The sequence below is a fragment of the Ornithodoros turicata genome, chromosome 1 (assembly GCF_037126465.1).
Source record: "Ornithodoros turicata isolate Travis chromosome 1, ASM3712646v1, whole genome shotgun sequence".
Taxonomy (NCBI): Eukaryota; Metazoa; Arthropoda; class Arachnida; order Ixodida; family Argasidae; genus Ornithodoros; species Ornithodoros turicata.
Window position 1 is genome coordinate 195,657,101 of NC_088201.1, and position 26,124 is coordinate 195,683,224.

A 26,124-nucleotide genomic window follows, 5' to 3' on the forward strand; every position below is an offset into this window, starting at 1 on the left:
CCAGTTGAGGCGGAACGGCCATTCAGGGCACTATGCGGCGGCGGCGCCACATGCCTGGGGTTGTGACGATCATATAGCTGCGCTTGCTGGCGCATGATGTTTCGGTTTCGTGTCGAATGTGTCGAGCGTCGTCTGCCACCGCGTATACGCCGAGATATCTCGACGCGCCCCAGGTCACTAAAACCGCGTGGAAAGGTTCTCCTTACCTGTACCAGGAGTCTCTTTTTTCAGTTAGCAAGGTCGCATCGTTTAAGTTCGTTTCTTGGGTGGAAGAATTGCGGTTTTTCGCTATAACTTTTGATTGGTGAGGTGCACTCCGTGTTCGGAACATATACTACAGCATCAATTTCTGTGGCACCTTTAGTGCAATGTGCGCACCATTTTTCGCACAGATGACTTTTCCATACACACGGACTTTTTCTTTTTCTTTTTTTACGGCGGTGCTGTCCTGATCATCACATGTCATCAATGGAATAAAATCGGAACTTACAGTAGTTAGACCTTGAGTGCCTTCCTCGAAATCGGCTTCGCAAAGAAGATCTTTGCCAGATCGCATTTGTCCGTGACAGTCATGGCATAATTTGTTAGGACTGGTCTGAAGAACTTCGTACACAGCATGGTTAGTAAACGCCTGTGATGCTCGGAAGCAGGGCACTTAAGCTCGTCGCGTCCTGTGAGGACATCCACTGCGTTGTTAACAGCTTGCTGAAGTGGTGATTTTAACTTCCTACCCCTACAGCTGAGGAATGTCTCTATGAAGTCTTTCAGACCAAAGAGGACGTGCATTAAGCTATAGGACGGGTACAGGAGGCCGCCCCGGTCTTGGTGGTGAATTAGTCTGTCAGCTGGAGCACAAGACTGTGGTTTCACGAGCATAGCAAAGCACAGGTCGCAGTCGAGCTTTTCCTTTACGCAGCGCGCAAGGTACCCTCCAACCATTGACAAGGCTGCGTCGTCGGGAGTAGCAAGACGTCGTTGAGGGTTCGACAGGCTTCGTTCGAGTGCTTGACAGGCCTGCTGTGGGAAACGACTCGATACGATTTCTTGGAGTGCTCCATGAGGGAGCGTAACGTCCGAGATGGTGCTGTCGTCGTGCAGGACGTTACTGTTTGCAGACACTGAAATTATTCCTGTCACGAGAGCCTTTTCTATCCCTGAGACAACAGTTCTGGCATCGGTCTGGTCATTGCTTCCAGAAGATTTCCTGAGTCACCCGAAGAAAGACTCGATTGGGTCGGACGACATTTTTCGTGTGAGCACAAACTTAAAGGAACATTCCTCCAGAAGGTACCGTACGCAGTTGACGTTCGACAGCGTGGTGAATACGAGGCCTTCATAAGTCTCCTGGCTTAGGAATTGCTTTTTTGTGCTTTCTTTCTTCATGGTGTTAAGGTAGCTGAGGAAATCGTCTTCTAGCCAGCCAAGGCGCTCATCACCGGTATGGCGGTACTGTTTGCACTCAGGCCGATTCTGGTGGATATGCTGTGTACAGTTACTCACGTCCATGAGCAGGAACCAGCGGTGAATGGTTTCCATGAATTTTATGGTGGAAGCAGCATTCGCAAAGCTGAGGTCACAGGCATGGTCAGCCTGTTCTTGAAGACATTTTGGGGCTGCTGACACCGGTGTGGACAGAAGCTGGACAGCGCGTTTCACGTTCATTTTTTCCAAGTTTGTTGGAAATACGTGTTTCCGCGTCAAGAATCGAACGGGCTTGACCGTACTGTTCTGCTGCATTTTGTACAGGTTCTTCACGTGTACTGAGGAGATCTGCCCGTCCTTTCCAAGATCACGTGCTAAGAACTGTGACCGGATGTTCTTCAGGAGGTGGCACTGGTCGAATGCTAGGAAGAATTTTCTTGTCTGGTCATTTGGATGCTTGATGATGTGCAACAAGTTCCCACCGCACAGTAAGCGCATAGCAAGGACATTGACCTTGTGGTTGTCCGTTACGATGCGAACGACCTCGAACCCGACCTTTTCCACTGCTTGTAAAACGTAGAGAATAATCTCATGAAGCTGAGAGCCGGTGCAGTTTCTTGTCAGAAAATATCCTACTGGAATTCTGAGAGGGCGCGAGAGTCCATTCAGAACGAAGCATAGGAGGGCATTGGCCAGAATCGGGTCATTGGATTCGGTAGGCTCTTGATCAGGTCCTAGTTCTACCTCCCCAACAAATGTGTCACGATGCTTCAAGTACTGCAAACGCTCTTTGATTTTCATTTCGTCGACGACCAGGGAGCAAACTTTCGCTTGAGGCGCGCTTACTGCGTCAGACTCCGACTGCAGCCTTTTTTGAACCAAGGGTGTGAATCCCACTTGTCCGGCAGCCGTGCAAATTTTCCCCGTGTATCGCTGAAGCGTGCTCCGGCTCGGCAACTTTAAGAGGTGCTCGGATCTTAGATGTTCGTAAGCATGCGTGGACAGGCTCTTCAGCACAACGGCATGGCGCAAGGTCAGGTCGGACCATGATGGTGTCTTCCGTTTGAAATTTTTGACCTGGTCCAACAGGAAGCTTCCCCGGACGTCTTTTGTCTCAGCGGCGGCTACCACATCTAGATATTGGGACACATTCCTTCCCTCCTTCAAGTTCTTCAGTTCAGTTTTAACGCTATCAAGCGAAAACTGCAGCTTCCTGATCCGGGATTTTAAGTCTCTCTCTTTACGTGACCACCTGCGACGTTCGAGCACAGATGCGGACGTGCGGGCTTTAATGTCGACTTGGACGGCTTGGTCCTTTAACGTGGGTGTCACATTTACGCTTTGCGAGAAAACGTTCACGTCTGCACAGCCGCTATTGAGACCGGAACCTTGCGACGATGGGGAGCTGAAAACTCGCCCCTCTTGCACAAACTCCACGCCATGGACAGTAGGTCGCGGCTGCAAAACGCAGAAAGTCTGCGGAATATTGGCATTAGTCTGTGCGGCTCCGTCCACGTCCCTTTTCTTCTTTGGAGCTGGAGGGCTGCAATACGTGTCTTCAAACACACTCGGAACCGCACCCCTTTTCAGCCGACGTGTCTTGCAACTTTCTTTGAAATCGGAAGGCGTGAAATGGAGGCTGCAGACCGATGAATATGTTTTTGGGCACCAGTCAGGCCGAGAGGTGGCTTTCAGCCACTGTACTCGAAGTCGCTCCTCACTAGGTATCTCATGAAACGCGATGCCTTTGACTTTGTTCTTAGAGTCAGACTTGCACCCAGGCAAGCAACAGTATGACATGCCGACGTCTCACCTGTGCCAGGAGTGAAAGTGCACCACGGAAGTTTTCCTGACGCCGTCAGGGCGTCTCGGTATGCTGCGAGCGTCAGTACACGGTATGGCGATAACAGAAGGAAAATGCCTGGAACGAGATTTTCCAGACATCTGTCTTGTCAGACAGTCTCTGTCTCAGACGCTCCCCAAGACCAAGACCGCAACCGCAAGACCGCAAGACCAAGTCATCCCCTCCCCGTAAAAAAAGTAAGATCAAAAGCAGAAAGGAGATAAGAAAGGAGCGAACCCGTGACCCTTCGAATCATGACAATCGATTGTCATCCGACGTACGATATGATTTCGGCAGGTGATTCAGCAGTGCAAAGGCGCAGGCGAATTCATCTCCGCGATCGAGACCACAGCTATGAGAGGCAGTGACGTATAGCCAGAAAAAAAAAAGTTTCGGGAGAGGATCTATGGGAAGCTCATATGGGAACTCCATGACTCAAAAGTCTGACTCTGGACAGAGATACAAACACACGACAAGGTCCACGACTGAGTCCCCTTGTCGTGTGTTTGCATCTCTGCCCAGACTCAGGCTTTTCAGTCATGGAGTTCGTCCACCAGCTTGCCTGTGTTATGCCATTCTCTCCCTTATATGGGACAGGCGGATTTCCGTTCTTTGTCCTTCCCCAGATGCACTACGATTAGGTATGGTTTCAAGGGGGGAGGGCTAAAAGGCTCAAAGCCCCCCCCCCCCCCCATCGCTACGCCACTGACATATCCTAAGTTGCTTCGCGTTGTGTCATGGAAGCATTTGTTGATGTGAAACATGCAGGCAGTGGACGTGCTTTCAGGGTACAAAGAACACACCAAGCCTTATCCGAAAGGTTACAAGTGCATACTCTAGTTACGCCTCTAGTGCCTTTCTGGCTTCTCCGCTTTGGCAGAGGCGAACCCGAATACGCATGCAATCATTACGGAAAACCTACTATTTGTTGCTCACAGAGGTGCACTTGATACCTCAAGATAAACGAAGAGCATACAAATTTTCCAATTTATATGTATAGTGACAGGCTTGCAAGCAGATGAGGGTATAGGTTGACACCAGACAGACAGAACACAGCTGGCAGCCAGACGACGCTGCAGTCACGCGCGAAACCGAAACATCACGCGCAAGAAAACGGAGCGATGATGATGATCATACCCCGTGTATGTGGCGCCACTACAGTGGACAGCCGGTTCGCATGGGTTCCGCTTCGACTGGGCAGGCATTGAAGTATATAGAAGGCTATGGTTGAGCAGTATGTTAGGCTTCAAGACTGTGTAGCACTGCAAGTCTAATGTTTCCAATTTTTACTGGTGCAATCTTTATAGTACATGTTATGACAGGAACACTATATTGTAATACTGCATATACCTATGCTTACAGTCTCCAAGTCTGACACTGAATACCCCTTGAGAAGATCAAGATGACACCATGTACACAACTACTGTTCAAGCGATGAAGTTGAAACTCAACAGCGTGATCCAGCCCAACATCGAGGAGCTTGACAAGCAGATGGCAGCTACGTTTGTGCGACGCAGGCAATGGATTCGAGAAACAACGCCTCCAATGCTGGATATTCTCCTGGAATATCCTTCATTTCGTCGTGTAGATGTGGTACCTAATATAAGCACAAATGTACAGTACTATAAGACGAAACCGTAAAATGCAGAAATTAATTCGCTCTAGCTGCACAGAGAGTTCACCAGGATAACTGGCATTTCTGCTGAAAAAGCCATGCTGACGTTTATAAAGTGTTATGGACAGAAATGTTTCGAACTTGCCCGCAAGCGAAAAAGCACAAGGGAAGCCGCCCTTGAGATGGAGTCCCAGTTCGCAACACTGGAGGGTGATGCACAGAAATGTATGTAGTGATTCAGGCAAGGCTTCCACAGCCTAGAGTACCGTCTTGTTTGTGCACAGCAAATGATGTGTTTTCAAAAGTTGTTTTTGAAGTGAAACTTAAATGTGTGTTTTATTTGTTTACTTGTTTAGATTGCTTTGCCATTGCAGTTGTACAAATCCTTCCCCGGCTACTGAAGGAGCAGTCATATTTCCTCAGGGGCCCAGTGAGCAATGTGTTTTCTCTTATTTTTGTGGAGCATTATGCATGTCAATTTGTCCATTTCTATGTTGTACAGTGTCATACGTCCCTGTGTTGCACATGGATCACCATGTATTTTTCATCATATGAATTAAGGATGAATTGATCTTGTTGTGCATAGTGGCAGTGTCACTTTTCTTAAGTAAAAAATTGAGTGTGTTTTTGGGGACCTTATGTGCCTTGTGTAACTTCTGGCACTATTTTGAAATTGAAGTACTCTTGAAATGTTTCTTTCGGGATGCCTACCTACCCTTGTCATTCATGGTGATCCGCTCCATGATGCCAGCAACATCAGAATGAAGTTCGAGGATCTTGATGTTGAAGCTGTAGACATTCTTGATGGCATCTCCCTACTATTTGCAGTGTACTGGTCGTTCAATGTGCAGTGTTCACACAAAAACAAAAACACATTCTCTGTGCTTGAAGTAATGTATGGTATTCAAGCCACATCTAGTCTATCTCCTACATATTGAAGTTTGCTGAAGGCTTTCAAGGAAAATTAGAAGTTGTTTGTTTTCTACTTACCCGTTACTTTATGTGCAGCTGAATAAATAAGTACATACTATACTTCCCACTTCCTTTTTGTACCTTACTGCATGTACGTCGCTAGCTATGCCAAGTATAAAAAAAAGGAAGGAAAAAAGGCGAAATCGAGTGCCATTCGTAAAGCCACCTGTAACTAGTGGGACTTACTAGCCTATTTACCTAGTTATGTTTACTAGTCCTGAATTATTGTGGCCTTAGTAAGTATTACTAGATTTTGAAACTAGTAACGTGCACGACTGTGCGAGTGTAGTAACTGTAACAGGTTGTCACTTAGTAGATGCAGCTACCAAGATTATAGTGAATTTTGTGACAAGCAGTTACTAGCTTCTTCCTAGTAATACCTACAAGATTTTTTCTAAGAGTGTTGGACATAAATGATAACGACCTAAGCGTGTTGCACTACTCCGCAGGCAACTCAGGTCTAACTCAACTGCTCACACGCACTGCACCTGCTATTACCTAATGCTATTTTGTGTTCGAAGTAACTTGGAAGTAACTCGTTCTTTTTTTAAGTAACTCAGTAACTGCGGGTTACTGCTTTTTTTAGGCCAAGTTTCGTTACTAACTTAGTTGCATTTTTCACACGGTAACTTAACTCGTAACGAGTTCTTTTTGACGGGTAACTTCTCAATCTATGAACGTATTCATCAATGCGGTGCCCTGTTCGCTGCATCATCATGTTGAAAACAGCTGCAGCCTGTGTCACACATTCTTCTATGGCTAATAAAGTTAATGGACATTTTACAGTTATGTACTTCACGGAATCCGCATTTCTTTTTCTATTCAATTGTTCGCTGTGTCACAAATGTCCGATAAGTCCTTCTTGCACTAGGCCCAAGTGTATGAAGTAACGAACACGTCGAGCGTTAGCTGGCTTTTCTGAATATTGAGGGTTACGTCATCAATCTCACAGAAGTTTTTCAATTCGTCCCACGTCTGTGCTCGATTTTCACTTGGCGCAAAATGTGGAGGAGGTTGCACAAAATTGTCTGATATTTACAACTTCCGACTTACTTTATTGATGGTGGGAGCCTCTTCTGACACCTACCCAGACAGTCTAAATTACGTGCACACGAGCCAGTGCAGAATGCCTAAAGTGTTCGAGAAAACAGTGATCGTTCCACACACAGAAGGAGCCACTTAGCAAACCTTCTGGCGCAGTATAACATAGTTTGTAGCTGTCGTTGTTCTAACAGTAGCTATTGAGCTTTTTCTTTCGATAACTGGGAGTGGTAACACCACATATTGTGTTGGCGGTTTTGCGTTATTATTTTGTTTCTGTCTGCTTGCAGTACCTTCTATTGAAAATGGCGAAAGCAATTACCTATCCTTTGAGGCATTTTCTAATGGTTCACCGTATTAGCTGTAGCTACGATCATATTTTAGCTGTGACTTAGATGCGACTTAGATGTGACTTGTGCTCTAGATGTGACTTTGTAGTTGTTCAATGTTCCAGTTTTCTATATGCTCGCTAATCTCACGGATGTGTGAGCCTCTTGTAAATATTTTGTTACCAAAGAGCTTCAGTTACATTTGGAGTGTTTGAAGAGCATTGGATTCATTCACATGACTGCAGCGTGAGTGCGGGCTGACAAAGTATAACATTTTTTTTCGGATTCTATAAGACACTGCGGTGAAAACTGCTGGTGCTACGTTCAGCTCGAAGCAGAGATAAGTGGAACGCCGCTTCAACCGGTGGAGCGGCAAGAGACCCACCCTAGCGAAATAAGGGTAAAGAGTGTTTCAAGTGTCAAGCTTCTGCTTCGGGGGTGTCCGCCACGCCATGAGCTCATCGTGACGTTTGCACAGGTTTGCGGCAAATTATGCGAAGTTGTATGCTGGCCGATATCGCACGGATGCGATGCCATTAGTAAGTTTTAGTGTATCGTATGCTATCGCCTTTGGGTACGTAAGAGATAGCGTTGGTGGTTCTGCGCACTGCGCGAAGCTCTCTTTATGGTTTGTGCGTGCGCAGAACTACTAACGCTATCCCTTACCTACGCAAAGTGATAGCGTACGATGTAGAAAAAGACTCTAGAATAGCGTACGCTATTGCCTTTGGGTACGTAAGAGACAGTGTTGGTGGTTCTGCGCACGCGCAAAACATAAAGAGAGCTTCCCGCATTGCGCAGAACTACCAACGCTACCTCTTACCTAACCATAGGCGATAGCGTACGATACACTAAGAACTCTCTATAATCTCACAGATGCTCGCGGACGTGGTCACGTTCGCTGAGTGGAGCATTTTCAGCATTGTGATAAAAGAGATCAGGATGCTCGGAGCCTAGTGGCAAATTTATTGGATATGGTGTGCACCTTCGCGTGTATCAATGAGATAATAGCATCACACCTGTGTGATATCGGCTACTGTACACATTTAGATAATCGCCGCAAACCTAAAAAACGTCGCGATGGTAACAACAGTTTAGGGGAATGCCGAGCCAACAGCTCAGAAAAGGCAGACACCTCCGAAGCACAAATGGGAGAGTCGAAATCCCTTTATTTCTGCTAGGTGCAGCTAAGGAGGCGTTCCTTCCGCTCCGCTAGTTGAAGCCGAGTTCCACTTAACTATGCTTCGAGCTGTACAAGTACATGGAAAGTTGTGCCAGAGGCGTGCTGAAGAAGTGTACTATGCATTCCAGGTAAGAGAGAAAAGCTTCTTCTGAAGATATAAGTACGTAGATGAAGAAAACGATGAAGAACGTCGAAGTCACAAAGGTATGCTTGAGAATGGAAGACGTAGGAAGCATCCAAAATTTTGATATTTATTACGAGCTTTCAGGCAGAGACTGGCCTTCTTAAAGGGACTATGAAACGATTTTTTCTTCGTTTCGTTCGAAAGAAGACATTTTTCTGAGTCTAGAACCGAAATTTTACTTTCGTCGCGCGAGCGGATTTCTCGGGAGCGAATTTAAACGGAGCTGCGAAGGGAGGACAGCTAGCGCCGCGCCGTGGCGAGCTGCCGAGCGGAGACACAACGGGCAACTTGACGCGACCACGGCCGGCTCAGCAACACGTCATCGTGACGTGTTGCCGAGCCGAGGAATCCCGCCAGGAGCATGCGCCGTAGGATCCCGCGTATGCGTTCATCGGGAATGGAAATCTCCATGACAGCAGCTTTCGCGTGATCGGCAGATTTCGGCAGTGGCGGCAGCCACAGCGCGAGCTCGCGGCATTACTTGCCATTGTGCAACACAGGTGACGTAACGGGGAACCGAAGTGCGGTCCGTACAGTTACACCATCGGCAGGGAAATACGCGCGGGAGAGGAGGAACGCGGAAGAGACATTTCCAGCGCGCGCTCCTCGCAGAGTGGAGCGATTTCGTCCGGAAAAATTTGTGGCATAATAGTTTCTCTGCGGGAAGAACAGTTTCCATCGAAAAAAAAATATGGGGGTTCGGGAAATTTCATAGTCCCTTTAAGGTACCTGAAAAAGGGCAGACTCTGCCCGAAAGCTAGTGATAAACCACTAAATTTTGGATGCTTCCTACGCCTTCTATTCTTCATAAGTACGGTTAATTAGGCGTATTAATCAAGCTAATTCGGTTAATTAAGCTCCGAAATAACATTTTTGTGGACATCTTTGTGAATTGGAAAGCTTGCAGGTAAACACAGTATTCCCTCGCAGGCACCTATAGGGTTTCCACTGAATATGAGCTGTTAACTAATAAAAGTGATTTTGCCATACGTTACTAATAATAAGGGTACCGTGATGTTACACGTAAGGTTTTTCTGCGCAGTGTGCTGACATGTTGCACTTGCCGTAGGGTAGGACTGCGGATTATTTGGACCACCAGGGGTTCTTTTGACGTGTGCTGGAAATCTCCTACACAAGGTGCTGGCAGCAATGTTTACTTCCTTCACATTGCTACCGCCCTCGGCCGGGATCAAACCCGCGATCTTGAGCTCAGCAAGCTAACACGTTGCTGCACCTTGCTGCTACGTTACTACAGCTTGTATTCGTGTCACACATTAATTACCGTAATTTTATAAACTCAACTTGAAAAACAGGCAAACAACGGTAGTATTTCTTTGTCAATTCGAAAGCTTGTAGCTAAACACGGTATTCTTTGAAGGCGCTAAGGGCTTTCACGCAATTTCTCGAAACAGTGTGCATCCAAAAATCCGTCACCCATCGAACTGCGCTCGCTGTAATTTGAGCTTGTGAGACTTCTAGCTCCACTTCAATCGAGAGGATGTGGATAGAGCGACACAGGTGACTGACATAAGACGCAGTACGTTTTCCCATGTTTTCCCGGCCTTACCGCGCAACAGGTCATTATCAGTGAGCCTCAGACAACAACACAAATGTAGATGCATTCAAAATGGTTGCCACATATTTTCTTTTGATTTGTATTTTTCACAGGAAGAAGAGCCTTGCGCAGAGCAAGTAGTTCTCCGTTTCCGCAAGACCACTCTGGCCAGCGAAGGATTTTAAGGTCTAGAATTTCCAAAGAGATGAATAATGCGCTCTTTCAAATTCCCGAAGTAAAATATACCATTTGCTTGGCGTTTACTCGACGAAACTAAAGACGTTCGAGTTTACTAACGCGTGACACGTAATCATACGGTTGTAATCTCTTCCAGAATCTCTGTGACATCTCAGTGTATGTGTACCTATTTGTCGGAATCACCACCACTAATTATCATCATCAGCATCATCATCGCCATCTAGTAACTGGTGCAAGTGATGTGGAGTTCCGGGCCTCACATTAGTGAAGCCAAAATATCCATTTTATTTTTTCCTTAAAACCAAGACCAAATAAGTCTTCCAGAAGCCGTTGAATGTATTGCTGAGTGCAGAGTGTAATTTGCGAGTTGTTTTTTACTTTGAGTTGATTGCACGAGACGCCTCACTCCATACACTGCACAATGGGTTGGTACCTCACAAGCTGCCCTGGTACCCATTTGCAAGCACAGCGAACATTTCCGTTTTAGTGTGTGCGCATTTTTATTTGCAGAGTATAATGTGTCAAGTGACGGTTGCATTAGCCCAGGCGACTCCAGAAAATCCCAAATGTTTTGCACTTCTTCGAACCTTGGGAACTCGCATTATAGGACACATATGTTTGACTCTTGCATAGTGACTGAAGAAAGAAATAGGCATACCTTTCAGTTCTGTAGTAAAGATGCTGAAAACCAACATTTTTACACATAGTGACATCGAATATTTTGTCTTTTCTATTTTCAGTGAATCTGAGAAGGCCCCTGCCTCCAACCGGCTGCCGTCGACCACCCCACTCGAAAGTACTTGTTACCCTTGGAGCTGTCGAGATTAGGGCACCAACCCGAAGACGGAGGCATTCCATGCAGCTGACAGCGATACAAGTGCTACGATATGTCTACATGTATTTAACTATGTACTTTGGAAAATAATATCGATTTGTTGGCATGTCATTTTGCAAAGAGGGAACTGGTGACGATATCCTATAGCTTGTCGATACGGTTGGCAGCTGTAGTCGCTGTTTGCCATAGCTCGGCATTTCGGACCTCGAAAGTCACGATCACAATCATCTGATAAGGCGTTAGTTCAGCCGCGGCTGCGAACTCACGTGAAGGTCGACATGACGTATCGGTGAGCTCGATCATGCCGCATATTAGCGCAATCACGAGATAACATTATACCTGCTCTATTTACCGCCCAAGTAGCACAATGTACTGAAAGTCGAGTGCAATAGGGGTGGACGGGTAGGTGTAAGGCCTTCAACAGACTAGTAAAACTAAAGAACATTGATGAGACACATACCGTCCACCCCTATTGCACTCGACTTTCAGTACATTGTGCTGCGTGGGCGATGTGCTCTAACCCGGTGAATGCACTGATATACGGCATGACCTTGTCAGATGATTGTGATCGTCGTGATTCGAGGTCCGAAATGTCGAGCTATGCTGTTCACCCAGCAGGTTAATAAAAATAAATCTTGTACGAACATCCATGCTGCCTTGGTGACTTGTAGAGACATACTGTGCATGTGACAGACATATACATCATTGATCAATACATGGACCACTGGTGCGAAAATTGAGGCACACAAAAAGAAGAAATTTTCGCGAATCTCGCCATCGAAGTGTGTTTTCTTTTCTTTCCCTTTTTTTCTTTTTGCGAAACTAAGGTTCCGCGAAATATAGGTAACGCGAAAGAATATGAACGGGCACTGGAATTCGCGATGCTATGAACTCCACGAAAACAAATCGACTTATTTAACGATCTTTATTCTCACAACTCTGTTCTTGACAGACATTTCTATAATTGAAACATCACTTCAACATCAGTAGTTGATTCGCATAGTGTATCGCTTGGCATTGCAGATACCTGCTTTCACAAAACCAGCACGCTTGTCATTGTTGCCGGATTGGAGTTCACGGCAAGTCCTTAAGGCCCGCCGGCATGTAGAGGCCGGGTGTCGTGATGTTGCTCACCTCTGTAAGGCCAACAACAGTGAGCCCTTTGACCAGCACCACCATGTAGAGGACGGCAGATTTTCGTTGTATACTGTCTGCAGTGTCATGAACCCCAGATCCCGTGATTCCCGCTTCCGTCTGCGCCCACACCAATTCGCGGATTATTAAGAAGGCGAAATTAACGACTTTCACAGTATCACTTATATATAATTTTAGACATCACAGCTCATACACGTCCATATGGCGGAAGCTGAACTCACTTGTTGACTTCTTGTATTTCCTGTCCCTTGGAGGTTCCCTTGTTGCACAGATGACCTCGTCGGAAGAAGTTCGTGAAAATTTGATTTCCGTGAGTCGAAGTATCCAAAGCGGTTACACTACTACGTAATAATTAGACTTGGACATCCATTGAATCCTGTGCCAACTTTATTTGCAATCAGTCACTACATGGGTACCCGATACGACAGATAGGAGCTCTGTTTTGGTTTGAAGGATAATTGAGGTCTGAGTTTCTCGTTTTGAGCCCGATTCCTTCCGTTTATCTTGAAAATCGGTTTCGGATATGTTCAGGCTAAGTCTGATTTCTCCCCGAATCGCAATCACGTATTACACTGTATCAGGTATCACGAGCACTGTTTAGTTTCAGCCTGTACTTAACGTTAAAACAACTAATGTTAGTGACTGAATCTAGCACGGCATGTTTGCACCTTTAAGGGCGGGTCGCGTGCTGGACACATATAAAAAAAGTAGCCCCATAACGCCCAGCTGTATCAATAGCACCCGATCTCCCCCTAGAAGCCATGAAGTGTATTACACCCGAAAATGTCAGACCCTAAGTATGCCATAGTAGACCTTTACCACCTTTGGCGTGAGCGATTGGTCCACCAGGTTCACGGGTTTGTCGAAGCATTAGGTTCGGTCTTCTTATATATGGCCATAAAAGCTCCAAGAGTCTTCGAGAGGAACAGATCGTCAGAAATGAGGTCGTCTGCTAGTTTCTGCTTGTGGACCTGCACAATCAGGAAAAAAGAAAACGCGTGAAAAAGCATTTCGTAGAAGCGTTTCACGAAAAGGTAATTTCTTGCTAACTTAGGGTGAAAAAATCTGGACGGAAAAAGACATAACATGTCTTCTACGTAACTACATTCCTACGTTAGCTAGAAAATTCCTTAAGCCATATGCAAGAGCAATTAACGCATGCAAAACCTCGCTTAGTACCTTGCCACAACAGAACAACAAATTTGTGGCGGCAATAAGAAACCCAGTTCTTATTTTGCGCGTCAAACAATTTACCTCCACTAAATAAATATTAAAAGGTAAGTCAACCGGAAACATGATGCCAGGTCAAACACGTGAAACCTGAAAAGCGAGGCGTGGGAATGTATTAGCTGTAAGAACAAGAGCGACTCAAAATTACTCTGACATCATTAAACAGTGCACAGGGTGTGAACTGGTTGCAAATACAACGAGGGTTCCACAAGGAAGTAGAAAACAGGGAGTACTACTGTGTGAGGAGGCCATGAAATGAAAAAGGGATAGAAGCGTCAGTAAACGATCTGTATTTCAGACGAGAATATGTATCACGTAGAATGGGAGACGATGAAGAACGTGTGAACAAACCAGAAAGAAGATCAGGTATCAGATATAAAGGATGCTTATAGCAGAAGGGCGATAGCAATAGGAGTGTAAAAGCGACACTGATATGAAAAAAGAAACATTCATACAGAATGAAAAATGTGAAATTGTCACCAACAGAAAAGAAATGGGATTCATCCGCTGCGTCCTGGGTGATTTATGAGCGAAAGGAACGACAGTGTTACGCCCCCCCTCCCCCCCTTCTAAAGAAGCGGAACCAAGGGGGTGAAACTCGCGAGTTCCTTTGCCGACTAAAGTGAGGCGCTGCGAGCTTTTCGCGTCATCAAACGTCATGAAACGTCAAAATTTTTACGTCGAAGCGCGAGTTCTCTACCGAGAGCATCCCATTGGCTCCTGCGGCCGCTCCACCAGTATGCGAGCGCTCATTGGTCGGTTTGAAATTATAACCTTTTCGTGGCGCGCGTAAGCCGGCAACGTCGTGTCGGGGTTGCCGGAGCCGCTCGCCGTAAAGTTTCGAAATATGGTGCCGCAGGGACGCACGCAAAGCACCTTTGCCGGTACCGCTTTGGATGGTTTTTAGTGCCCGTCGATAGAGACTCTGAGAAACACGAATCCTCTTGGATACTTCTGCGGGTAAATTCAGTGATAGATAAGTGGACGGCAGGTCTTCTTCGCTTGCTTGGTGCGACAAAGATTCAAGAAGGATCAATGCTGTGTTTTTCCACTCGATGACAGGTAAGTCAGTTCCTATTCCATTCAGCCGCTTAGCATAGCATAGCACCACACCTGTAGCACATACGGAACATTTCGGCCGGTGGAATTTTTACTTTTCACGTTTTCTGATCCCTGTTCTGGTCTTTCTTGCTCAGGTATCAACTAGGTACTGCTCAACTCATATCTGCTTCAGAAAAGCATCTGCATGGATGCAGTAGAATGGATAAGCCACTCTGAGTGGTTGGAACATCATCTTTCGGCATAGCAGCTGCACAGGTTCCTTTGTGCCAGCCTTGACATGTGACACTACACAATATGCAGCAAAGGGATATGGACATGTTTTCTGTGATGCTGGATCTGCGAATGTGTGTGCCTGTGCATCTACTGATCTACTGTGAAATCTTCTACGTGAGACATCAGGTAGCATTGAATGCGAAGTTGCTTCGCCATATTACTCGAACTTCAGAAACAATGTTCATGCCAAGTTCGTGTATGGCGCAGATACAGAAGACTGCATATGTGCGATTTGGAAATACCAATCCCGAAAAATAAAGCACCTTGTGCAACAGAAACAGCCAACGCTTCCGCGTTTTACTTATTTCACTCGATGCGAACGAAAATCCAGAACCGCCAAAGCGGGCGAGAGGGAGAGAACAGATGAGAAAGGGAAAGCCCAAAACTGGCAAAACGACAGGGGAGAGAACAGAGGGGAAAGGGAAAAAGAACGACTCGGCAGCGTCGTTTTACGTCACCCGTCACCCAGGGAGACAAAATAAAACAAAGCAAAGAACAACTCTACCGAGGCCGAACGATTGACCCGACGTCAGAGGTCACGTGAATTTTTCCGACAATAGAAATATACTACGCGTTCATTCCCCAGGCGGAACTATCTTCCTCCTCGTAATCCTATATCCTCGTAAAGTATCTTCCTCCGTGATTGAACGAACAGTCTGAGGAGGACAGCTTGAGCCCGTAATGCATTGTCGGCCGTCTGGGGAAGGGGAGGGGAATCACCAAATATTTCATAATAATAAATAAATGACGAAAAGGAGCTTTTTAAGAGAACACTTAACGAATTTGAAATAATCTTGACGACTCGGCAAGGCCACTCTAATACTTGTCACACGGACAGTCTTAACCGCCGTTCCCCGACCATACCGCGGTTATCGTGAACCACGGTTTGTTTGTCACTCGGCATTTTGTAACATGTTAGCAGTGACCACGTGATTGTGACACAAGCGCAAGGTTATTTCGATTACGCTGTATAACCATGAAAAGAAAAGGCATAGTGGAAATGAAGAACCTTAAAGGTCACCTACACCGGTTTCCCGATGTGTTAAAACGGTTGTGATATTCAGAACGAGCATATCCAACTGCCCCCGAAACGCACCTTCGTTTCACAATTTTGTCGTCCTATTAGGAAAATTAATTAATCAAAGAAACTGAAACAAGCCATGGGCGCAGCCATTTTTCTGACGTAGATGGGACAAACTTGCTCAGTTGTCTCGAGGCGTAAACCCCCAATTATTATATTGTGTACTCCACATGTTCAACCAGGCAGCACTTCCAATACCCTATTTTTTTAACATCTGCTTAAAATTGCACAACTGGCATTCAAGTAACTTTGCCATCAAATTAGTCGGTGAGAAAAGGTATATGTAGTTTATCACAAATTTAATAACCTTGGTGGAAATGGTTGATGCTGTCCTCTGCCTTGTACGGTGCACATCATAGCAAAAATACACAGATTCCAAATGTTTTCTATGTCCACAAATGTCCTGTCAAAGTTTAAAGTTCCTTATCAAAATGGGGAAGCCAGGCTTGCTTGTCCAAAGAAACAAGTATGAAACTGTAGCACTCAACGTAAATAACTGCATGGTCAGCAACTAAGGCTGTTGATGCCGAAGACCTAATATTTCTAGGTTAAAAGGAACAAAGGAGAAAGGACCCCTGTGGCGTATTAATGTTGTTTCAAAAGTGTAACATTACAAAATTTTTGAGAGTCAGTTGGTGTAGTTAGTTATGTTCCTGCACCAATTTTTAATAAGGTTCAATTTGCGTTGCTACCAACCAGGATCTAAGCCTGACCTATGATATAATAATAATAATAATAATAATAATAATAATAATAATAATAATAATAATAATAATAATAATAATAATAATAATAATAATAATATATATCTATGACCTACATGAACTTTCATCACTAGTTTGGTCTAGATTTCACACGTATTTTCTAGTGAAATTCGAAGCTGCTCTGTAGAGCTGACAGGAGACATGCAGAGTAGATAATTTTTTTAATTTATATTTTCCAAAGAACATGTCAAAAAACAATGTGCAGTACCAACTGAATTCAAAGAAATAGAAATATACTTTGTTTTAGCTATGTGCATGTTAGCAGATTACAGGTGACCGATGACACACAATTGGCGTCAAGGGTGAGAACACAAGTATACTACCACCGCAGGCACTGACCTGAAATTGTAAGTCACCATTTGTCAGAAAGCAATGACCACGCACAGCCTAAGGATCATATTGAGCTCCTTCCATTATTCTTTTTATTGACAGTATGTTGGCTGCCATCCAGTTCATGAAAGTGACCTTTATCGTTGTCCATGATGGCGAGACATGAAGAGGAGATACAAGAAGGGATGTACACACACTGTGTTGAGACATTGTGTATCTCCCTTCCTATCCCTCGTCTCCGGGTTTTTCGTTATGAACCTTCATGATGTTTCCTTCCGGAAACTTTGCATATTTTTATGTAGAATTGTGACGGTACAGCCAGGCGCTGTTAGCAAATCACACAGTACTTTTCTTGAAACAAGAATCCATAGAAGGTACACAGCCATCTTCAGCATTGCACACATCTATGGGACATTTTAACCACTTTGGAATGTCACAGACATGTCACGGAGGCCGGCACACAATTAGTGGTGTTGAACAGACAACTATTTGTCATATTTTAGGCACAAAAAGCAGCTTTGGCTCCTGCACCTGTGTTGAGACAGATGTATCTCTACATACTTTGCGATGACACAATTGATTGATGAACAATTGATTGAACAATATACAAAGAAATATCAAAAAGCAGCTTTGGCTCCTGCACCTGTGTTGAGACAGATGTATCTCTACATACTTTGCGATGACACAAATATATGAAGCAACAAATGTACTCTCTACTTTATTATGGTTTATTAGTCAACACTGCCAAGTATGTGGGAACAGAGTCTTGTACCACCTACACTCTTCGAAATGACCTTCACACACGACACATTGTAGGTCAACGAGACTGCAGAATGATGTCCCTTCAGAATGATGTCCTCCTCCGCATTGGCTGAAAACACTTTACTACTTTGCATAAGAACAAGATAGTACAAGAAACGCACACATTCCTTTTTTGAGCAAATTTGTATTCAGAGCGTTACCATACTGTGGTGCGCTTGCAGTACATTACGTGGTACAGCACACACTGTAAAAAAATTCACAGTATAACATGTCCCCGTGCTAATGACAGTCTTCTCCAGTTTTTCAAACTGCCATTTCCCATAGTGCTTTATGGTATGGCACAGTATTTCTAAATCTTTACTGTAGTTTACCGGTTGTGGCAGAAAAAGATACCACTGTTTTATCACAGGATGCAAGCCATAAATGCTATATGGCAACAGTACATGCTGCTGTCTAGCAGTTGTTCGTGTTCGGACATGGTATGGTGCATGTAGGGTAAATTCCATGGTTAAAATATCCAAACGTGAACAACTGTTACATTACATGATGTAGAATGCTGTATAGTACAGAAAAACCGCCAAAATCAGACACCTTCGTACCTCGGACAACTCCCCATATCGGACAAGATCTCATTGCACGGGCAGGCTCCCATGGAAACTAAATGGGGACCAAATTCTCTATATCGGACACCTCCCTATCTCGGAAGTAGGACAGGGTTTTCCCTGCTAAGTCGGACAAAACCCTGGTCAAATTACCTCAATATCGGTCCATCTTTGCACCAAAAAACCCTTTTTTTCCCTATACTGGTCTCAGCATTTTGTTGCTTGTTTTCCGAGTCCAAAAACAAGTACAGTCATGTTTCATTGTAATTCTTTAAGCGAGCACTTGTCCTCGGTTTGTCTAGAGCCTGTGTATGTGAATGCGCACTGCACCAAAGCAACGAAAAGCGGGCTGACGCTTCAGAGACAAGTCCTCGCTGCTCGAAAAGCTCCAGAGGTAATGCCTTTGAGTGGAATCTGAACGCCATTGTATCTACTAAAGTCAGAAATAATTATCAGTGAAGAGTGGGTAGAGGTACCATTACCACTGAAGGAAAGAGGCGGGACAACCTTCATGTTGCGTGATATTCAAGAAAGTGATTTATTCGAGAGGAGATCGTGCCGGAAACGGCTCGGCGCGAGAGAATAGCGACGGCGCTGTATGGCGATGGCGCTGGAACCGCTACAGTTGCCCCCCTCCTAGTGAATGGGCGAAGTCCATGAATGGTGCGTGCAGAGTACTGGCGCCCAGGACACGTGGCGGCGGGGCGGAAGCTGGCGGACGGAGGCTGTAGGGCAGGGACTTGCGGACGCTTGGGGCTGACAAACGGTGTAGCCTAGCTGCGAGCAGGCTTCCGTGTAAGCCGGCTTGAGCCGATCAATAGAAACTTGGTCGTCCTTCCCGTTGATGCGGAGCATGAAGTGCTTCGGTGTACGGCTGATGACGGGGTAGGGTCCGTTGTAGGGCGGTTGAAGGGGCTTGCGTACGGCGTCGACACGCACAAAAACTTTCTTGAATATCACGTCCGGGTCACCAAATGAAGGAAACAGGCGGGACAACCTTCATGTTGCGTGATATTCAAGAAAGTGATTTATTCGAGAGGAGATCGTGCCGGAAACGGCTCGGCGCGAGAGAATAGCGACGGCGCTGTATGGCGATGGCGCTGGAACCGCTACACCACCATTACCACTACCAGGCACCACCACCAGGTACCACTAAGGACCATAAATTGAAGAAGGGGGGCATTTCTGGCAACACAGCTGTGATCTTTCCCATTTTTTGTTTCCCTCATATTCTGTAACTCGGACACCTCTATAAGTAGGACACGATTCGGCTGCACTGCGGGTGTCCAACATAGGAAGGTTTCACGGTATTTATGTCCCGTGTCATGTGACCAAAAACAACATGTGATTTTGCTCATGCTGCACAGCACAGGCGAAATGAGCTGCATGTGAGGATAACAACATGAAACCCGAGGTGCGGAGGAAAAGGCATTACTTTACAATCTCTGTGTCAGTTGTTTCATATTGTAATTGCGTACCAGTTCGCCCGTATCTGAGAATAGGTTTGATGCATTGTACACGCACCTTAGACATGCAGTGTGTGGTGTGGTGTGATAGTAATGCCACTGCCAATTGAAAAATATTGCTCCAGGTGGATTGTTTCGGTACAATCTTGAGCTAAGCATACCAAGGGGTAGGGCATCTGCGTGACAGGTTTACCTGGAAGTAAGAATGTAAATGTTAGCTGAAGTCATTGAATAATTAACATCAATATACTGCTGCAGATCATGCCAACAGTAGCACACAATGTGCTCCGATATGTTCTGTGGGAATGCCTCTGTGCTCACAATATTAATACATCAGCTACAAAAAGGCATAAAACAAGTTTTTCTATACATGATACCACTTAAATTCAACACAAGCTTCTGCTGCATTGCCAGAACACAACAGCGGACAGATTTACCTGAGAAAAAGTATGTACTGTTGCACACATAATGCTGTTTGAGTGTAATCCTGAAACGACTCGAAAAACATAATTTATGACCGAAACACATCAACGGAAAGATTTACCTTACTCAAAACTGAGAAAAGGTATCTGCTGTTGCACACATGAATCTGCTTGAACTGCCCTTGAGCGCCCTGGAAGAACACCTTATTTGTAACCAAAATACAACAGCTGAGCCAAAGTTTTAATTTATACCTTACAGGATGTGCTAAAGTGCATATGATACGATGATACTGCTTAAATGTACTCTGAAAGCGCTGGAGCAAGAACACATACACCTCAAGCATGGTTGTTCTAAGCTAGCGAGCAACAGCAAGGGTATACGAACACAAGAAGTCGAGCACAAGTGATGCAATGCACTTGATTAATCACAAAATGAAATGTCTCAATACCAGGCGTCACTGTTCCGTCAACAAAAACAGATGAACTGGTGACAGCCTTCAGCTTGAAAAACCCGACGGTGATAGTCGAGACATGGAGTGCAAAATCTTCAGTTGTGCCTGAATGCCTGCGAAATCATTTAACAAATAAGGCAATTCCAAATCTGTACTGAGAATACACCCGCTGGGGAGTAATATCTAAAGGATGAAGCAGTAACGTATAACGACAGATAACGTATTTTACTTTCCTATGTGATGGCATTTGGACCGCATGACTGACTTGTCTAACATTACGCGTCTTACCTTTATCTGCTGCCTATAGTCATGCCTCTGGAATTCCCTGCTGCAGATAAGGTTGGCACAGTATCCCGGACGAGACATGTTCGGCTTCTTGTGAAACAAGTTGCGTATTGCTTCCGTAACATTCGTATGAGCCAAATGAACAGATCAAATCGCTGCTTTCGAAGGTGGCACCCATTCGGAGTTGTAACCGATTGTTGCAGTCAATAGGTTTCCCTTTCGCCTTTCGGAAAATTGGAACTGCATGCTGAAGTGTTCTTGCAGATGGGAGCAAAACGCTCACGCATTCTCGGCACGCAGCACACAACACGAAACACACCAGGAAGTCTGTACTGGCCTAACAAATGCTTTGCAGTCGAAGGAAGCAAAACTCACGTTCGTCGTGGGTTCAGTGAAGTCCAGAAATATACTGGCTCCCTAATAGCGAACTGTTTATCACTTCCTCAATGTCAATCTGCGCAGCAGACGACCCGGCAGAAGAAACTGGCCGGCTTGGCGGAAGAAACCAAGGCAAAAGCCATGCCAAGCCGGAGCACGGGCAGATCACGAATGTGTCGTCGACACAGGGTTTGCGGGCCACAAGTCGGAATGTCAGTAAAACTACAAATTCAGTTTTTCGGAAAACCGCGAGGAGTTTGGGATAACTATTTTGCACACATAATCGGTGTTCCCTTATGAACACATCGTGTGAGTACCATTCCATTCCGTAACACTCGTAACTCGGCGTAGCTGAGCTTTAACAATTATTAAATACACGGTACGCACATGATTATTTGCGGGATATGTCACACGGGAAGCGCTAACCAGGGTTAAGGCAACCGTCCATTTCCTCGGCTACCACTGGCATGATCCACTATCCCGTTGAAAACAGGTTCGGCACGCACAACGAATGCGTCAGATAAACGGTGCGGTGCGGCGCGCATCCGTTATACGTACCGACCGTCCCTTTAAGGGGATTTCATCCCAATCTCGTTTCCAGCTATACATCAGCGTCCGATGACACGCGCTCCGCTGTTCGAGGCAGGTCTGCGCGGCGCTGTACCACGCCAAAGCAAAGTCGCCAAGCTCGGCTTCCCATAACCGCGGCTAGCTAACTGCGGTTAGCACTGCCGGTGTGACAAGATATAAGTTTATTAAATGTCTGATCTACCTCCTTCTGCAATCATTTCGTACCGTGCGTATCAAACCTACGTTACAGCTTGCTCTCTACGAACAGCCTTTATTGTCGGTCTTCGACGAACGCACAACGTGCCAAGTTGGTACTCGAAAAGGATATGACACTCGATGCATCCAGTACTTTGCCTGAAAATACTTTGCACGACTTTAACGGCAGAGACCGACTCACGACAACTGAACCTGGATAAAATGGTGCACAAGCTGGAAAAGAGCTGGTAATGTGAATCATGAAAGTTAAAGATTCAAAAATAGCGATTTTCATGATTGCGGCCAAAGTGGACACAACGGTAAACACTGTCGTAGTGGCCTGCCTTAAAGGAGCACTCTAGGGGCACACAACTTTGTTTCTGTTTTTGATCAGTATGGAACGTTAGGTACCCGAAAGCAATTTTCCCACAATTAGTGCAACCGCAGCGAAATTGGGACGTCATAGCTACCGTAACCTCCTGTGCGCGAAACACCCTCCTTCGCCTTCACGATAGACACGTGATGAGCGTACCACACGTACCACGGGCGGGACTATGTGACGTGAGTGGTAGGTACGCTCCTCATTGGACCTGGGATCACATGATCGAGGTGAGTAAGACCGCGCAGGCCGGAACGTTTGCATCCCTTCGGAGACGATAGGCGTTCTCCGGCTGCGGGATGTCCGAAACGGCGGATTTGAAGGCTATCAACGACAGGACATCGATTTTTTGCGACCGCTGACACCACGGGAAGAACGAGTGATGCAGCACGAATCTAACTGCTTCATGTACAGCGATACCCCAGTGCTTCCTGACGACCTGAAGCCTGGCTGACTGTTCTCACAGCACAGATGGTTCAATGTCTAACAGGTGGCGCCCCAATAGCGCCGTCATTGCTTGCTTTCTGCTACTGTGACTTTTATGAGCAGGAGTGCGTCCTGTACCATTTCCTGGTGTGGTGCTGGTACTGTGCTGTCGTACCAGGCAGGTCTTGAGCCACGCCATCGGGACGTGTCAATTGGTGGGGACCTGCGTGGGCATGTGTGTACATGTGGTAGTTGCATCACCACGCCGACAGTGGGGGAATATCTGACGATGTTTCATCGTTGACGTACAACAAAGACCCTCAGCAGTGATTGTTAGTCGGATATTACTCTTGTGATCGCAGTCTTATTTTGTCGGGCTGCATATATTCTTTGTTTTTACGGAAAACGTGATAGACATCATGTAATGAACACCAGTCAACAAGAAACAGCTCGTTTTTTTTACCAACGAATGAGAGGGCTCTCTACCACAAGCGTCACACAAGAGTGTGTGTTGTCTGCAGCTAGAGCGCTCCGACCCGTCGCCGCGGCAGTGATTTTGCAAATTAATTGCGTCGTGGTGAAACAACTTTGGACAGATATATTTTGTAGGAATGATTTTCACATACTGCTTTGCAAGATTATAGCAGTTTTTGGCTATGTTGTATGGTACTTTAATGCTCGTTTAAGAGGTCGTCAGGGCTACCAAAGCGGCGAGTACATTTCTAACGTGTTCTTGACTGGCGCATGTGAAGGGCAGTACGTGGCTTGTCAGATAGCATCCCACAACGACACTAATTGTCAGGCAGCGCTCGTTAACACGATTTCCCACGTCAAACTAGGAAATCCGAGACTGCTCCTGTCATGGGGTCGTCCACGCCCGTTCGGCGTGAAATGTACATCTCTTCGGGGTCAGGTGCAACTGGAAGTATGCTATGATGATCGAAGGCGAAGCTTAATGTTGTAGGTACGTACATGGGGCCTCCTAACTTGCTGGGCATACGCTTAATTCGACAGGTGAGCAGCGACTTTAACGACTTGTTCGTCCGAATCATTTCGAAGACAGACGGGAAAGTCATTGGAAACGATATTGTCGAATTTTTCCCGATTTGTTCAAGGCGGGAATGTGGAAGTGTTCGAAAGCGAATGCGCATTTTTATTTCAACGTGATTACAAACCCAAGTTCTTTAAACCACGCCCGATACCGTTCGCAACCAGAGATGCGAGCGGTACCGGAGAGAGCTACACCGATCGTCGTTGTGGCGCAGCCGAATGGGCCTGCGACGACTTTAATGTAACTGTGAAAGCACAGTTGATTGTGCCGCAGTATTCACTCCCTAAGCCTGAAGAGCTAGTGGCAGCTCCTAAAGGTGCAAAACGGCTTTTCAAGGTTGATTTACTTGTAGCCTGTACTTCACATAGAACTGGACGAGGTCACAAAAAGATGGCTCTCGTGGAAAGTGTTCGAAAGTCACATACAACCCACGTGTATAGCTCCGTTTTATACGTTGCAGTCCATGGATTCAACACGCAACACGCTCCGGACATTTCGCGCGCGCTTCTTTTGGAAAATCAAGCAGTCGGAAAGTAGTACTGTTAGGTTGGGAAACAAAAACAATGAGAGTTAGCAACATGGACCCCTGGCCCCTGTGCCGTTGACCCCTGGGCCCTTCGCGTATTTCTTTCCGCTTATCGGCGGGCAGCGCGCGTGTGGAGGATTTTCCTCGCGCTTATCGGTGAGTGGCGCATGGCTGGAGCGCTTCGCGTGCGATTACCCTCGCACATTCTTCAGCCTGGGACAACTTCATATTTTTTTCACTACAGCCTGTGGTAGGTGTTTTACATGCAAGTATAGACGTGCAAAGGATAGCCAAACAAAAGTACAATTGAAAATACATTTATTAAAGTCAATAATGCCAGGAATTATGCTGTGACTCTGTGTGGAGGAGAAAAATCCAGCCAAAAAACATGAAGCAGAAGTGACACAATACAATACACCTATCACAGATTATCTGCGCGTGCACTTATCGTTGCGTATTTTTCAGCCTGGGCCGACTTCTTTGGCAATTTTTCCATTACAACAGATGGGCGGTGGGTGGTTTACATGCAAGTATATACATGCGAAGGATAGCCATACACAAAAGTAGAAGTGAATATATATTTATTAAAGTCAATAGTACTGGGAATTGTAATGCCAATAGTGCTGCCAATTGTGATGCCAGCCAGGTGAAAGAGAAAATCCAGCCGAAAAACCTTCACCACCTGTAACAGAAGAAATAAAACACAGAACAGTACATGTGAAGGACATTATAATTTATTCGCTATATCCAGTCCTTAGACTCTGAAAGAAAACATAATATTAACACTCGTCACATTGCATACCAATTGTTCAATTACGGAGCCCCGCACCATTTATCTGAAAGAGAATCTCATTTATTATCATAATCTACATTCATTAATACATACAGTACAACAGCCACACTGGATAATCTGAAAAAAAGAAAAGAGTCATTTTAATATCAACAATCATACTTAAATTATAGCAACAATAATCTGAAAGAGAATCGCACAGGATTTTAACTGCAAGTCTCGACAGATATACGTAATTAATTGTGAACAGCAGAGACCCTGGAAGACCATGTGACATGAACGACAAGAACGACACGAACACAACAGGAAATAAAATCTATAACACCACATTTAATCAAAGAAGATATTCTTAACCAATACCATTACAATCAAATTACAAGTTTTATTGTAAAAATTCTAATATCCCTATACGTGACCACCCATGGTGGAGCTTTACTTACAAGTTCTGATAGATGTATGTAATTAATTGTGAACAGCAGAGACCTGGAACACCATGGGACATGAATGACAAGAACGACACGAACACAAGCGGAAAAAAAAAATCTATAACACCACATTTAATCAAAGAAGATATACTTAACCAAACAACAGAGGATAATAATCTATCATTTTAACTATCATAAAAATAAATCAAAATCATAGATATCAAAATATCAAATAATAAAAAATCACAGAAAATATGTAAAAAAATGAACTTCACCTCATAGCACGCTCCTAGCCAACAACTGGCTCTAATAATATGTGCACT

The 26,124-nt window shown here is 45.3% G+C and overlaps 1 protein-coding gene and 1 pseudogene across 1 annotated transcript in view; both read right to left on the reverse strand.

The window, feature by feature from the left end:
• Positions 1-495: 495 nt before the first annotated feature.
• LOC135374715 (uncharacterized) lies at positions 496-1,737 on the reverse strand (annotated as a pseudogene).
• A 10,964-nt stretch (positions 1,738-12,701) lies between these two features.
• The window catches only part of LOC135374730 (cilia- and flagella-associated protein 45-like), a 238,809-nt gene continuing 225,386 nt past the window's right edge, over positions 12,702-26,124 (reverse strand). Inside the window, exon 15 of the mRNA XM_064607654.1 lies at positions 12,702-13,303. Coding sequence (XP_064463724.1) covers positions 13,184-13,303 — 120 coding nt within the window. The 3' untranslated portion in view covers positions 12,702-13,183. The remainder of the gene's footprint in view (positions 13,304-26,124) is intronic.